Below are 16297 nucleotides of genomic sequence, written 5' to 3' on the forward strand. Positions count from 1 at the left end.
TGAGAGTAATACACTCTTATTGGTAGCTGAAAGCATAATTAAATTAGCCTAAAATGTAATAAATAAACATATTTTCAAAACACAAACACATGATGCAATAGATACAAATTTTTTTTTTGATTCCACATTGGCCTAGTTATTAGGGAACACTAACGTAAATGACTCTGTGCAAAGAGAAAAGACAACAGAACTGAGAAAAAGAGGTGTGTGCGTGAGCTCACCCGCATTAGCAGTTCCCTGCTTGTAAGGTAATTATTCTGGTCTGAGAAAATATCGGAAAGCTCTTCAAACATCTGCATACTATCTCTAATGTAGCAGAGTGGAACAAAAACAATCAACTCACTACAGAATACACAACTGTTCAAAAGTTTGATTCACCAAGATAGCATTTACCAAGATTCACCAAGACAGCATTTATTTGATAAAAATATAGTAAAAACAGTAAGATTGTGAAATATTACAATTTAAAATGACTCTTTCCTATTTGAATATATTTTCAAATGTAATTTATTCCTGTGATGGCAAAGCTGAATTTTTGTCATTACTCCCGCCTTCAGTGTCACATGATCCTTCAGAAATCATTCTTAAAATGCTTAATAATATTTCTTATTATGATCAGTTGAAAATAGTTGTGCAGCTCAATCAAGTGTGGAAACTGTGATATATTGTCTTTTTCAGGATGCTTTGATAGGATAGAACACTTGAAGAACAACATTTATTCGAAAGAAATCTTTTGCAAAATTTTAAATGTCTTTACTGTCATTTTTGACCAATTGAATGGTGTCCTTGCGGAACAAAAGTATACATTTCTTAAAAAATAAATAAATAAGTGATCCCAACTTTTGAATGGTAGTCTATATCCATCTAGACACTTTACTAGCAACCATAACATAACAGGTAAACAACCAATATTATTTAAATGATTTTAATCATTTAACCAGTCGATATACTTTTTTAGAAATCAGGCTTGTTTATTGACAGAACTTACTTGGAAACAGAAGCCCACGCTCTCTTCAGTCTGTAGATGGGGTTGGACTGCAGCGCCGATACTATGGCTCTCAGAGACGAGAAGTTCTTACGAATGCGACACTCCTGAGAACATGTTAATCCATGTTTACACATTTTCATTTACAAATGGGCCTAATGAGACTTTATCAAAAATCCTTTGGGAGGGTGAAAGTCATTATTATGTCTACTTTGGTTTATCTAGATCTAATCTAAAACAGTTATGTCTTACAATGACATAGATTAGGTGTCACTCTTTACCCAAATGCTCCAAGAAAAACTCCAGGTTTTATCTTTGCCAGGAAATCTAAAGTATTGCTAGAAAGTCACTCAACACTACAGTGTTGCAGACTGATTTAGTTCTAATGAGCCTGGGGTTGACAAGTTTAAACGTGACCAAATCATAAGTCATGAGCATGTATTTGTGTGTGTTTTGGGTTATGCACCTGTGCAATGTCGATCCAGCGCTGGATGATGCGAGCACGCAAATGCGGGCGCATCTGCCTCTGACGGAGGATGGTGCTGACCACACACGCCGTTACCGCATTGAACTGGGTGATGGTGGCACGGATAGTGGGTGCACTCTGTTTGCCATCCTTTTTATCACGCTGAGACCAGATAGCACCCAAACAGTGATGAGGAACCACCTTCTTAAACAACAGCTGTGGAAAGAAGGAAATATTTCATAGCTTGAGCCAAAGAATGTGCAAAATAATATTTCATGTTCACATAGCACTGATTTAATCTAGGGTTCTCTCTCTCACCGCATCCATATAAGTCAGCTGCTCTGCTACGAGGTCAACCTCAAAGGAGAAGAAGTCCTCCTGCAAATCGATCTCCACTTCTTCATCTTCCCCAAGACAGAAAGGGTTGTTGTACTGAAAGCCTCCTGCAACAAACGGACAGCAGGTGTTTTTGTATGCATAGAAGACAACAACCATGAATAAACAAAGAGGCAAGAAGTTAGATAGGATGGATACAATTATTAACAGTAACTGGATATGACTTACCTTCAGTCTCATTCTCTAGGCTGGCCTGGACACGCAACTGTTCTAGAAGACTCTGAGCCCGGCGCATTGGCTCTGAGCCTGGCATGGCCTTCTGCAGGAAACCCAGCACACGATGCAAGCTCGGATATGATGGAGGTTCCTGGAAGTCCTCTGGACACTGATCCAACCAGGCTCTTAGAATAGAGGCCAAAGCACTGAAAAAAATAACACATAGATGTTTGTATAAACCAGAGAAAACCAGATGGCACAATCTAGTGAGGGAATCTCTCATAGTACAATTCAGCTGCAATGCTGTGATTCATGCAGCAACCAAACACCATCATTCATCAGTTCCCTTTCATTTCTAATTGCTTCCAAACTCACATGCATGCACAAAATATCAGTTCGAGTTTGACCTCTATTTTTAAGCTTCCATGGAAATGAAACAACAAACACAAGAGCTGCTCGGAAGTCACTGCTGATACAGCGGCACAGATAACCAAGATGATGACAGAACTCACGTTCTCACAGCAACTCTGCTCTCTCCAGTCCGACACTGGTTACGCTCCCCCTCACAATCCTCAAAACTACCATACCTGAGAAAGAAGAGAGAAACCAACATGTGAGCATGCTGACCAATAGTAAAGGCAGTAACCACTGAACAATGACCCAAAAAAAAGTTCGAAAGTTTTTTTTATCGTATTGGATTGTATTTTTAATCACTATTTTTTTTTATTACTTAATATTTCCCATATAGTCCACTTTTAATGTTAAAGTTTTTTTTAATATCCAAAACACTCATAATTTATTTTTTATTTTAAAACAACAAATAATAATTAAAAACAAGCATTATAAAATATAAAACATCAGGTATGAAAATAAAACAAAATAAAATAATATTTAGTAATAAAATAATACTTAGATGCATTTAAACTGTGAAAGTATATTGCATAGATCCATGGTTCCCACATTTTCAGATAAAAAAATCACCATGATTGAATATATTTTTATCTTTATAAAATATATATGAAAATTAAATAAAAAAGAATGTATTTAGATGCATTTAAACTGTATAGTGTTACGCATAGATCCACAGTTCCCACATTTTCAGATAAATACATTATGATTTTTCCATTATAAAATATAAAATATCAGGTATAAAATAAATAATGTATTTAGATGTATTTAATGCATAGATCCAGGTTTTCCACATTTCCAGACAAATAAATTACCATGACTTTTCCAGATGACTAGGTATGGATTTTTAAAAAATAAGTTTATAAAGATTGCTTTTATAAAAACCAATATCTAGTGAAAGAAATACATTAGAACTGAACATAACTAGAAAACAAATATATTGACCATAGAAATTTCCATGAATTTTCCAGGCCTGGAAATCACACGTTTGAAATTTCCAAGTATTTCCATGTCTTCCAAGACTGTGGGATCCCTGTAGATCTCATATTTTGACACACATCCAATTTTTTGCTTAGCCTGTTTACATTCATGCAACTTAACCGACTGTGTTTACATTAATACCTTGAATACCTAGATAGACATTTCTACTTGCTAGATGCATGACCACAAAATGCGACCACTCTTCACTAAGCATACATGCAAACATGAACATTCAAAACAGCCAGTCAGAATGCACGCAGGTTTCACCTGACATTTATGATGTGTCCAATCAAAAACATGCACACAAGAGTACACACCTGTCCAGCAGCAATTCCAGTACAGTCTGCGTAGTAGCAAAGGCCCTGTACGTGGAGAGGAAGATGCTGGTGTAGGTCAGGTCATTATCACCGAACGCTGTGAGGAGTGTCTCTACCAAGCGCTCCAGTGTCCCCGCCCGGATACTCCTGATCTTACACGTTTCCAACTGGCTGACTGTGTGACCTGGGGGCAAGCGGTCACCCTCCGCCTGAGAAAGCAAAGGAAAATACTTTGAGAGTAATATAAAAGGAAGTCAATTTTTTAAGCATGCATTTAAGTATCGTGCAGAGAAACAGAAGGAGAAAAGCAGAAATAAACAGGGAAGAAAAAGAACTAGACCTTGGTACTGCAAGCACACTACAACAGGAAACTCTACAATCTGCTTTTAATCAGAGCAAACCTCCTCCTCCCGCTCCAAGAAACACTGAAAAGTCAGCAGACTTCTTAAAAATACTTCATTATTTGAAAAAACATAAAATACAGTTCACACACAAAAAAAAATCTATTTAAAAGCAGGCCACAAAAAGGTGAATGTCAGTGAAAAAGCAAGAATGCTAAATCTTCTAGACCAAAAAATAAAGTGATTGAGTTGCAGGCGCCAAAACTAGGTCAAACATTCAGCACCATGACCTCTCTAGGATCTAACTGATGTTGGAACGTAAGAACGTAAAAACACACAAATTTCTGTGTTTACATTTTTATAGCTGCTACTTGCTTTTCAAATCAGAGCAATCATGAATGTCATATTTATGAAATTATTTTACATTAAATTAACTGTGTTTTCACTCAACACCCATTTAATGTAAAAACAGCTGTATTACAACAAACTAAAGCCCAATGGAAATCACATCAGCTCATAAGTGCTTTGTTTTCTGATGTTGATTCAGAAGGGTGTTGGCAATATGGAAAAAGTTATTCAAGGTTAAAGCAACAGATTATACCATATTCACCAATGTAATACGGAACGGAGCCATAACATGCCTTCATAAAATAACAATTGTTGTATAAACCTTGAAACACATGCAGCAAATTTTTGGTTGAAAACGTGCAACAGAGAACAGACTTTAATGTTTTCCTGTCACTAAAACACATGATAAGTAGTGATAACATTAAGGAAAACATAAAGAAGGTATTTTGAAGAGTGTTTTTGTCCATACAATAAAAGCTGATGGGGTTCAAAACAACTCAACATTTTTTAAAATATCTTATTTTGTGTGTAAAAAAGTAATACAGGTTTGGAATGACATGAATGTAAATAAATGTGACAGAACTTTCATTTTTGGGGTGAATTAACCCATTAACCAAGCTTTTACTTTTACCAAACAAACAACCCTATATAAAGTTTTATATGTTTTCTTGCAACCATCCATTAAGACATAAACCAGAACACTATAAGAACCCCACAACTAAATACATCCGTAAAAAGCTTTACAAAGTCACCCTTAATATGCCCTACTGTCTGGCCGGCCCAGCATGGGCAGTCAAAGTGTTTCTTTAAATAAGACTGGAAGTGCATTCAGATCAAAGGCCTCCTCTCACCCCCAGCCATCTTGCGCCTTTGTTAGCCGCCTGCTGGATTTGGACCCTCTTCAGCGTCACGTTGTATATGGCTCCTTCCTCAACCTCCTCTCCCCAGTCCTGCACAGAGCTCTGCAGAGAGAGAAAACAATCAACGTTACTCCATTTGGAATGTCATGGCGTAAAACTGGGGAACAATATGTCTCAGTTCGGCATAAACAGGAAGTCTGGCTTTAAATTTTTGTATCAAAAGACTGACAGAAATGATGGGGGTGAGTGGAGGAGAGAAAATGATAACTCATTCGGAGGAAGGAGACAGAGAGAGGGGGAGAGAGGACAAATGAGATCAGAGCTGGCATTGAGTTTTAAAAATCAGCCTAAGAGCTTTTACAGACTCTTAACAGTGAAGGATTTCTCCATCCAGCCTCGGAGTTCAAGGACCAAACTTAGAGAAGTCTGTAAACATATTCATACACACACATAGGCTTTCTCAGTCAGACAGACACACACAAATACAAACAGTATAATGGGATAACCAACATTAAGTGTCTGGGTGAGTGGAGCCTTTCAGGCTGTGCACAGCTTAACGTTCATATTAAACTGTCAGAGAGAGAATATCGATAAATTCTGCCCACTTCAGTTAATAACAATAAAGTAGAGCTGTGATACTCGAAACCCTATTGTGAAGACTAGTGTTAATGTGAAAACAACTGTTAACATGTTATGCTATCTCGTAAGACATTAAGACAGTTTCATCTTAAAAAATGTGGTTATTTTATATATTTATGTATTTTATTTTAATTTATTTATTTATTTATTTTTTGCAGTGCATACTCAAGAAACTGTGGGAAGACTTGAAATGAACACAGATGTTTATATAGTTAATAAACTGTTGCCTTTATGCACACTAAAAAATGCACCTAAAGGAATTTTGTGAAATATTGCTGTTTCACAAACTATGTCACCAGACTTTTTTCCAAAAAGATTCCAGAAGTCTGGAAAAAGTGTAGCTGCACTGTGGCATCATGGACCTGTCCTTGGATTACTGTGAAAGTCAGAAGTTTGTGTTTCCATGTGAATTCATCCAAAGCCATGCTAAATAGGTCCAACAAGTGTATCCAGCGCTCTTGGGTACCAAAAAGTATTTCTGAACATCAGGAAAACTAAAACACAACAAAAGATTGGTGTGTATACAGAGGTTTAATCACCACATTGAGGACTCTAAGACTAATGTGGGTTTTTCAATGAAGATTTAAAATTAATGAATTAATTCTGTCCCCTCCAATCTTAAATATTTAGATATATGGGTGTGTATATGTATTTGTACAAAGCGTGATAGTACATATATATATATATATATATACATTACTTTCAAAGTCATCAACCCTGACATTAAAAACATCTCCATACTGAGCTTTTTCAGTATTGCAGCACATCCAGACTACATCTGCAGTTTTATGCGCCTGAAAGAGTAACTGTCCCTGGAATGAAGTGGATCAGTCTGTCTGTATTTCCCGGGCCGTTTCCTGTACAGTGTGTCCAGAGAAATAAATGCTGGATGAGTCATGCAGTCCGCACTCAAAAACAATGGTAGGAGGTCTGCACACCCGCTGCCCGGACCCTGCCAAATCCACAGTCTATGCACTGTACTGCCCTTTGTACTGGAAGAAATGTTTTCCAAAACCTGCTCAGCGGCACAGGCAGACATTAGAGAGGGTGGGGCTACATATGAGGAAACAAAATAGTTTTTCTCTGAAATAAAAAAGTGGAGTTCTAGTACTGTGGCCGCATGCGGTCAGATTAGATGGGAGCTCTTTGAGGTTAGGTTTATTAGCTTTAATTATCAGGTTTAACTAGTTTATTTTATTCAGTTTAATTCTATTGTATTTAGGGGTGTGCCATATCATACCGTCCACGATAATACTGGTATAAATTTTTACATGATAAAAAAAAGTGTTATATCGCGATATCAATGATATAGCGACACGATGACGTATGGCGGATATACGTCCCCTAGTGCGCACAACAACACCACCACAAACCCAATAGATGTGCTTGACTTGAAGCAGCGTTGCGCAGACTTATTGGTGTATGACATCAAAGTATCACGAGAGCAGTTCTAGATCATATTCGAACGCACACTCTTACATTTACATTTAGTCATTTTGCAGACGCTTTTATCCAAAGCGACTTACAATTGGGGGATACATAAAGCGATCTATATGCAAGCATCAATGTCTTGAACTTGATTCGAGCCGCGACCGGTAGCCAATGCAAGGAGATAAAGAGAGGTGTAACATGGGCTCTTTTGGGCTTGTTGAAGACCAGTCGTACCTCTGCATTCTGAATCATTTGTAGAAGTTTGATTGTGCTTGATGGAAGTCCAGCCAGAAGAGCATCTTACCTTCTTACCTAACACTCTTACCTTCAAAAATAGGCGAGGCGCATATCTTTAGCGAAGCAGCACGGAGAGCCGCTTCTGAAACGTTCCGCGGCTCCGCTGGTGTAAACACAAGCATTGACTAGAGCAGGGGTGGCAAACGTCGGTCCTGGAGAGCCGCAGCCCTGCAGAGTTTTGCTCCAACCCTACTAGAGCATTGAATGCAACGCACCACAGACGTGTGCAGTGTAAATAAGGGGTAAGTCACTCTCGCGATATGTTGACGTCATACACCGATCGGTCTGCTTTAAGTCGAACACACAGCTGCTGCTGCCACCTTATGACAATAGACTTACTCTTCAAATTAGGTAGTCTGTCATCGATGACAGTAGCTCATTGGAAAAGGATGGAAATTAATTTTGTTTGCACTAATAAATGCTACTGCCTGCCAGCTGCAATCACCAATAAAACGTTGTTCCATGTTTTTTTTCTCTATATCGTCATAAATATCGTTATCGCAAATATTCTTGAAATATCGTGATATAATTTTGAGGCTATATCGCCCACCCCTAATTGTATTATAAATTGTTATTACTATTTTTATCACTGGCTTTTTCTTATCATTTTATTTATTACTTCATTTTATTAACATTTATTGCTTTTATTTTTATTTTTGCTGCTGCTCAACTATTATTATATTATCAATAAAGAGCGATGCCAATTCCATGGGTTCTACTCCTAGAGAACGCAAAAACTGATGAAAAAATACTTTGCATGCATATAAAGAATCTGTCTAAAGTGAAAATGTAATAAATATCTGATAAAATAATAAGTATAATACTTTGTCAATTAAAATTGTCTATGAGACTTTATAAAGCCCTGAAAAAGCATTACAACGAATGGATTTAAAATCTGTGGGACAGTTTTGAGGACTCTGTTTAGGTCCCTAAAATCCTGTAAACAAACAATGAAAGGATGCTGACCATGTTATCATCCCAATCAGAGGCGTTTTCTACCCCCTACAGCCTGCACACAAAATCAACACAACCCCAAAGTCCATAAGAAACACCCCCTCACCAATAACAACAATAACAAGTGGGTTTAAGCCCATCTGTCCGCTCTGTTTTCGTCTGCAGCCTGGAGGCTGTTCATCATAAAAGTAGAAGTATTTCTAGAGGGAGAAACTATTGGGAACCGCCGCCTACGTGGAGACTTTCAGATCCAAAATCAGCGTGTGGATCATAAACAGACGAGTGCGATATATTACTATAGTAAAATGTAATTTAAAAACATTATTTATATCCCCTCCCAAATTCTTCTTTATCCTTCACTCCGAGCTCTCGTCTTTCCCCCACCCTCTCTCCTGTCTAGTAGCTCAAAGCCGCAAAATCAACAGTGTGCAGGGGGCAAACGAACCGCGACTTCTTACCATTTTAGCTTTCCAAGCGAATTTCATGGCGAGGGCCTCTCTCATCGTCCGGTAGAGGCATTAGAACACAGCCCAAGTCCAGCGAGAAAGGGTCAAATGTTTTCAAATATAGTACGCAGAGCTATCCTGTGTGAATTGTTCTCCTCCAGCGCGCGCACGCACACACACACACAGCCCGTCACAGATCTCTGGAGTCTAAAGCTGCTCCCCTCGCTCCCTCCCTCCCTCCCTCTGGCTCTGCAGTCCACCCCCGCTTAGTGAATGACACAACTCCGCCCACTGCACTCTCTCCCTCCCACACTTCAAATTAGGTAGTCTGTCATCGATGACAGTAGCTCATTGGAAAAGGATGGAAATTAATTTTGTTTGCACTAATAAATGCTACTGCCTGCCAGCTGCAATCACCAATAAAACGTTGTTCCATGTTTTTTTTCTCTATATCGTCATAAATATCGTTATCGCAAATATTCTTGAAATATCGTGATATAATTTTGAGGCTATATCGCCCACCCCTAATTGTATTATAAATTGTTATTACTATTTTTATCACTGGCTTTTTCTTATCATTTTATTTATTACTTCATTTTATTAACATTTATTGCTTTTATTTTTATTTTTGCTGCTGCTCAACTATTATTATATTATCAATAAAGAGCGATGCCAATTCCATGGGTTCTACTCCTAGAGAACGCAAAAACTGATGAAAAAATACTTTGCATGCATATAAAGAATCTGTCTAAAGTGAAAATGTAATAAATATCTGATAAAATAATAAGTATAATACTTTGTCAATTAAAATTGTCTATGAGACTTTATAAAGCCCTGAAAAAGCATTACAACGAATGGATTTAAAATCTGTGGGACAGTTTTGAGGACTCTGTTTAGGTCCCTAAAATCCTGTAAACAAACAATGAAAGGATGCTGACCATGTTATCATCCCAATCAGAGGCGTTTTCTACCCCCTACAGCCTGCACACAAAATCAACACAACCCCAAAGTCCATAAGAAACACCCCCTCACCAATAACAACAATAACAAGTGGGTTTAAGCCCATCTGTCCGCTCTGTTTTCGTCTGCAGCCTGGAGGCTGTTCATCATAAAAGTAGAAGTATTTCTAGAGGGAGAAACTATTGGGAACCGCCGCCTACGTGGAGACTTTCAGATCCAAAATCAGCGTGTGGATCATAAACAGACGAGTGCGATATATTACTATAGTAAAATGTAATTTAAAAACATTATTTATATCCCCTCCCAAATTCTTCTTTATCCTTCACTCCGAGCTCTCGTCTTTCCCCCACCCTCTCTCCTGTCTAGTAGCTCAAAGCCGCAAAATCAACAGTGTGCAGGGGGCAAACGAACCGCGACTTCTTACCATTTTAGCTTTCCAAGCGAATTTCATGGCGAGGGCCTCTCTCATCGTCCGGTAGAGGCATTAGAACACAGCCCAAGTCCAGCGAGAAAGGGTCAAATGTTTTCAAATATAGTACGCAGAGCTATCCTGTGTGAATTGTTCTCCTCCAGCGCGCGCACGCACACACACACACAGCCCGTCACAGATCTCTGGAGTCTAAAGCTGCTCCCCTCGCTCCCTCCCTCCCTCCCTCTGGCTCTGCAGTCCACCCCCGCTTAGTGAATGACACAACTCCGCCCCCTGCACTCTCTCCCCACAACTCCGCCCACTGCACTCTCTCCCTCCCTCCCTCTGTAGCAGTTTGCTTTCTATCCCTTTTTATTTTGGAATGCTGCGTACATTTTTTAAATAACTTTTGTACACCATCGTCGATCAGCACTGAACATCAACATTAGCACTGAAGAAACTTTTTAAACGGCCGAGAACGGACAGTGCAAGCAAAAATAAAAAGTCTATCATTTACTCACCCTCATGTGACTCGAGAATTGTATTATATTTGTGAAAAGTAGATGTTTAGCAGAATGTTCAAGCTGTTTTATTTTTTCATACAGTACAAGTGGATGGTGAAGGTAGCTGTCAAAATAGTAGCCTAAGTATATCAAAATAGTAAGGTAAAATTAGATTTTAGGTAAACAATTAATTTAAACATTGATTATCATGGCTGTAGTTATTGAAAAAGAATATAATACAAAAAATCATGCCTTTAATTTTTTTTGAATGAATGCATATTATTGATCTTATTGTGCTCCATGCATGTTTCTTTTCCTTTCTTCCTTCCTTTCATTCTTTCTTTTTTTACCTCATCATTTTTTATTAAAATATCATAACTTAATCTTTTGGTGAAACTCGACTTCTCCAATCATTTAGTCTGCTTAATCTATGCCATTTTCTTACAATCTACTGCAAGTTCATGTTCAGATCTGCCTCCATGCAATCAACAATTAATAGATTGAACCAAGTCCCCAATCTACTTTTTTTTTGTCATTTTTCAGTAATCTGTTTCACTTGGATCTACGTCACAGTAAAGAAGAAACGACCTGTTGCTACTTCCATTACATCGCAACTTCAAATGGCTCAAGATAGAAAGATTCTGATATGACTGGATGATTGAACTCAAAGAGACAATACAAGGAAGGCTGACGCTGTAGTTGACTGTCTAGATGAAAGGATTTTCCATTATTTCCCTTATGTGCAGGACGTCTGGCTTTTCATTTGTTTGAACCCAGTGGAGACAAGGTTGAAATTAACAGGTGTCATGTGGCCATTCATTCTCACACACACACACTCAGGCTCTCATACATCTAGCTACATGTACGCATCCTAGAGGACAATTAAGACACCATAGAGAATCAGTGTGATCGTTCATACAGCCACACTGCTGGGGAGCACAAAAGAAAGCAGGTCAATGCTTTCTGGCCATCACTTCCATCTTAACAAGGCCAGCGGTGAGATCATAAACCTCAAGGGCTAGTTAAATGAATTCAAAAATATTCAAAGAGTAGCCTACTCCCTCAAACTAAACACATTTTACAGGCAATGCTGCTCAATCCCAAACATTTAAAGTTTATATTAGATTGTATATAAAGTATGTCTAAAATAGTATATATAGATTGTATTCTTTTATTTAGCCATTGAGCAGAGAACATTTGAACTAAAATAACATCACAGGTGTCAGTAGCACATTCATGGGTTAGATTGGCAATCCTTTAAGGTCCCATTAACATTAGTTAATCCATTAACTAAAATGAACTAACAAAGAGCAATAAATGTGCTACAGTATTTATTCATCTTTGTTAAAGTTAATGGAAATAAAACTATTCATTGTTAGTTAGATACAACTAAAAAGATACAACCTTTGATTTTAATAATGTATTAGTAAATGCTGAAATCAACATTTACTAAGATCAATTATTGCTTAAGATTAATAATTGCAAAAAGAATTGTTTTTCATTGTTAGTTCATGTTAACTACTTTATTTAATTAAGTTACCAAATGGAACCTTATTGTGCTTTTGAATGGGGGGTTTAACCTTGGGTTCTGCCTGGAGGACTTGGATGTCACACCTCTGTTTATCAATTCAATTCAAGGCATTAATGTTTGCCTACAAAACCACCACTGGCTCTACACCCCTTTACCTAAATTCATTACTTCAGAGTTATGTGCCCAGAAGCTTGCAAAAGCATCTGCTAAATGACTAAATGTAAATGTAGGACTTTCCCAACCCAATTAGGGTACTGTATACTCCTCTAGAGTAGCTTAACCTAGTGTAACTTGTAAAACGTTAACAGAAATTTACTAGACTAATCAATAGTATGACATTTTTAAATTGATCACAGGTTGCCAGGTTACTATTTTTCCTTAAATTTTGCATATTTTACGTAAATGTTAATGGATCAGTTTAATTTAAAAAATATATCAAATGTATCTCTTACAAAAAGCTGTTCTGGAAAACATCAGAACTTTTTTCTATGCTAGAAGCTAATTAAAATTTCAATAATAATAAATAATACTTCATTTTTTATATAGCACTTTTAAAGGTTGCTTCTGAAGGCACTTTCCAAAATAAAACCCAAATGTTGTTGAGTCTAGTCCAAGAGCAAATAATTTTCAATCTGAAATTTCCATTGACATGGAATTTAGTCAAGCGCTATGGTTAATCATTGTGGTTAATATTCTAGAAACCAGGACCAAGATTGTATTAGTAAAAGTGCATGTGAGTAACCACAGAAGAACCCTGACAACCTATCAACTCCCTCAAACCAAACTATCACCCTCAACATCATGCCTACAGTCACATCAAATTCAATGAGTGTGTTTAAGTAGGGGACATACAGAGGAGTGGTCTGGGCAGAGAAGGCCGGTCAGCAAGGGAAGTGGGGCTCCAGAGGGGAAACCCTCATTTTCTGGGATCCACTCCAGTTCCCAGGCCGGTCTGACTGGGTGTCCTCTGCTCAACTGCTCCTCGAGGGCTCTGGGAAGCGTGGAGAAGCAGTGGGAGAGGTCATGACCTCTTGGTCCCCTTCAAGGAACAGCTGTTTGCTTTCAAAAGAGAGTGATGTCATTGCAGTGCACGACAACAAGGTCTGACAAATGGCAGGAGCTTGGGCTGGACCCAGCTGATACACTCACACACCTCTGATCTCATACACAGCTATAGCCCTTGGGAATAGATAGAGATAGTGTGTATCTATATGCACAACTACCACTACAGCAGTAGTGATGCCAATCTCTAAAGGAAACATGCTGTATCATTTGATTACATTCAAGGAGTGGGAACTAAATCTATATTGATTGACCACTAATCTGCAAAAATGCAACCTGTTTAAGCAATAGTTCGCCAAACTTTTGTCTTCATTTAAGAACTTTGTCCCTTAAAAAATAATTATTCCCCTTCATTTCGTTCCAAACCCATGTGATTTTTTTCACATTCCCTGAAATGGGCATATGAAAATATTATTTGTGTACATGTAGGATACATAAAATGCAAGCCATAAAAAAAAAAAATAAGCCTTATCTAGACTAGCTAGACCATTTATTTAAAACATGTTCAAAATGTAATTTCTATTGGGTATTTCTGCCATAGAATGCTATCAAACACAGTAAATAATTTGACGCAGTGTTGGGATTTTTTTTTTTTTTTTAACTTGTTTAAAGTTCTTTTCAAATTAATACCTTTTTTTAGCAAGGATGCATTAGATTGATCAAAAGTGAGAGTAAAGACTTTTACGTTGTTATAAAAGATTTCTGTTTCAAATAAATTCTATACATCAAAGAAAATTCAAATTCTTGTTCAAAGACAAAATACAAAATAAATAAACTAGTGTGTTAAAGAAGTGTTTTAAATTAATTTAAATGCATCAAGATGTCTCACACAGGTTTGACGTTTGGTGTTTTTTTGTCTTTTTTAATATAATGCTTAATAGCCTCTGGGCACCATTCACTTTCATTGTATGGAAAAGAGCAGCGTGAACATTCGGCTAAACATCTCCTTTTGTGCTTTGTGGAAAAAAGAAAATCATACAGGTTTAGGAAAATGAATGTGAGTAAATGATGACAGAATTTTCATTTTTGGGTGAACTATCCCTATAGACATATACAGAGCAAAATGTCTAAGTTGTTGAGTGTTTTTCTGGTGTTTAGTTTCAGGTGGGGAGGCATGGGGGGTGGGCTTAAGAAACAAGCTTAGAGGGAATCTTAGGGAGCGTGTTTAGACCCCTGGGGAGGCTGAGGATATCTGTCCTGTCGACACCAATAGAGACATACTGAATCTAAACCTCCCTAGAGTACAACTGCAGTCTCCAGTCAGTCTCTCCTCCTGTGGTGGACTCACACACACAAATACACATAAACACACACAAGTAAACACATACGCACAGGGCCTGTGAACCTATGGAGCACATCAACATGAGTAACAAGAGTTCTGTTATTGCACCACTGTGGGGGGAAAAACACACATTCCAGGAAATCTCCCACTTCCTGCCTGCAGCCTCCCAACTCTGTGTGCCTGTCGTCATTGTACCTGACCGACGAGCCAGCTATAATATCTACACTGCCAAAGGCACTCGCAATAACCTGAGGGATAAAGAAAATGTGAGTCTAGTCCATTCTGTGTATGTATGAGTAGATTTATGGTCAGATTTTGGACTGTTGTGCTGCACAAGCGTCACCAGAAGAGTTATAAGCTGAGCTGACGCAGGCAGAGAGAGCTGGAGCTAGAGGGCACTGGGAGGGAACCTTCAATAGTGGCGTATCTCTCTGTGTTATGACATGCCAGGCAACACAAGTTCTTCCTGGAGGTTGTAATTATCTATAATCTGTGAGTCACAGAGTCATTCTCAAGAATCTATGATCCCTTGTTGCCATGACACTGCATGATAATTTTCAATATGCTGTTTGCTTTCTTTTTAAACCAACTTCACGAGAAATCAACACAATCTAATGCAACCGAAAAGTTAGGGTCAAACGTTTGGAGTCAGCAAAGTCAGTTTTAGATGTTTTATGCATTCATTTGATCAAAAATAAAGGAAAAATGGTAATATTGTCAAATATTATTAGAGCTTAATAATAGAGCTTGTTTTCTATTTTAATATATTTTGAAATGGAATTTATTCCTCTGATGGTAAAGCTGGATTTTCAGCATCATTACTCCAGTCTTCACTGTCATGATCCTTCAGAAATCATTCTAATATGCTGATTTGGTGCTCAAGAAACATCTTTTGAAATCACTGATAACATTTTATTTCAGGGTTCTTTAAAGAATATAAGGTTCAAAAGAAAAGCTTTTATTTGAAATCTTTTGCAAAATTATAAATGTATTTACTGTTATTTTTGATTGATTTAATATGTCCTTGTTAAATAAAAGTATTAATTTCTTTTAAAAAATGTACTGATCCCAAACTTTTGAACGGTAGTGTACAACTATACTACACTTCCTGGCATACTAAACTTTCTGCAGTATGTACACTTTTTGAAGTATGCAAATTTCCTAAATGATCTATATAATTTTTGAAAACTTATGTATCTGTATCCCATAATGCAATGAGCTCCACCTAACCTTCCATTTTCAGTGTAATGAATAAAAATGCACAATTTTTCTTGCCAAAAGCAGAACTATTTTAACTCATAATCAGTTTTCAAAAAGGCTAACTAACCATTTGTTATTACAGCTAACTGAATGTTGTGAATTAAACATGCAAAATAAGAGGGTGTCAGCTTACTTAATAAGTCAGTGCATTGTTTGCAAACTAGTTTAAAAAAATAGTAGGCAGTGTTCAGTGTATAAAATGCAGTATGCTAGTATTCCATTCTGCACAAAACAAACCATCATTTTGGGGGGGGGGGGTTCTGTT

The 16297-nt window shown here is 37.5% G+C and overlaps 1 protein-coding gene across 3 annotated transcripts in view; it reads right to left on the minus strand.

Annotated features, from left to right (window-relative positions):
- LOC107700121 (ral guanine nucleotide dissociation stimulator-like 1) overlaps nt 1–16297 on the minus strand; it is a 28270-nt gene that overhangs the window by 4627 nt on the left and 7346 nt on the right. Inside the window, exons 1-9 of one of the 3 annotated variants that reach the window (XM_016501672.1) lie at nt 10410–10616; nt 5250–5360; nt 3710–3918; nt 2516–2590; nt 2016–2209; nt 1770–1894; nt 1452–1667; nt 989–1092; nt 222–306 (exon numbers count right to left, since the gene is read on the minus strand). In XM_016501672.1, coding sequence (XP_016357158.1) covers nt 222–306; nt 989–1092; nt 1452–1667; nt 1770–1894; nt 2016–2209; nt 2516–2590; nt 3710–3918; nt 5250–5360; nt 10410–10454 — 1164 coding nt within the window. In that variant the 5' untranslated portion in view covers nt 10455–10616. Of the gene's footprint in view, nt 1–221; nt 307–988; nt 1093–1451; nt 1668–1769; nt 1895–2015; nt 2210–2515; nt 2591–3709; nt 3919–5249; nt 5361–9037; nt 9246–10409; nt 10617–16297 lie in introns of those variants that run through there. The other 2 variants (XM_016501665.1, XM_016501660.1) reach the window with 2 other exon arrangements.

Source organism: Sinocyclocheilus anshuiensis, unplaced genomic scaffold (genome assembly GCF_001515605.1).
Source record: "Sinocyclocheilus anshuiensis isolate Anshui unplaced genomic scaffold, SAMN03320099.WGS_v1.1 scaffold477, whole genome shotgun sequence".
Lineage (NCBI taxonomy): Eukaryota > Metazoa > Chordata > Actinopteri > Cypriniformes > Cyprinidae > Sinocyclocheilus > Sinocyclocheilus anshuiensis.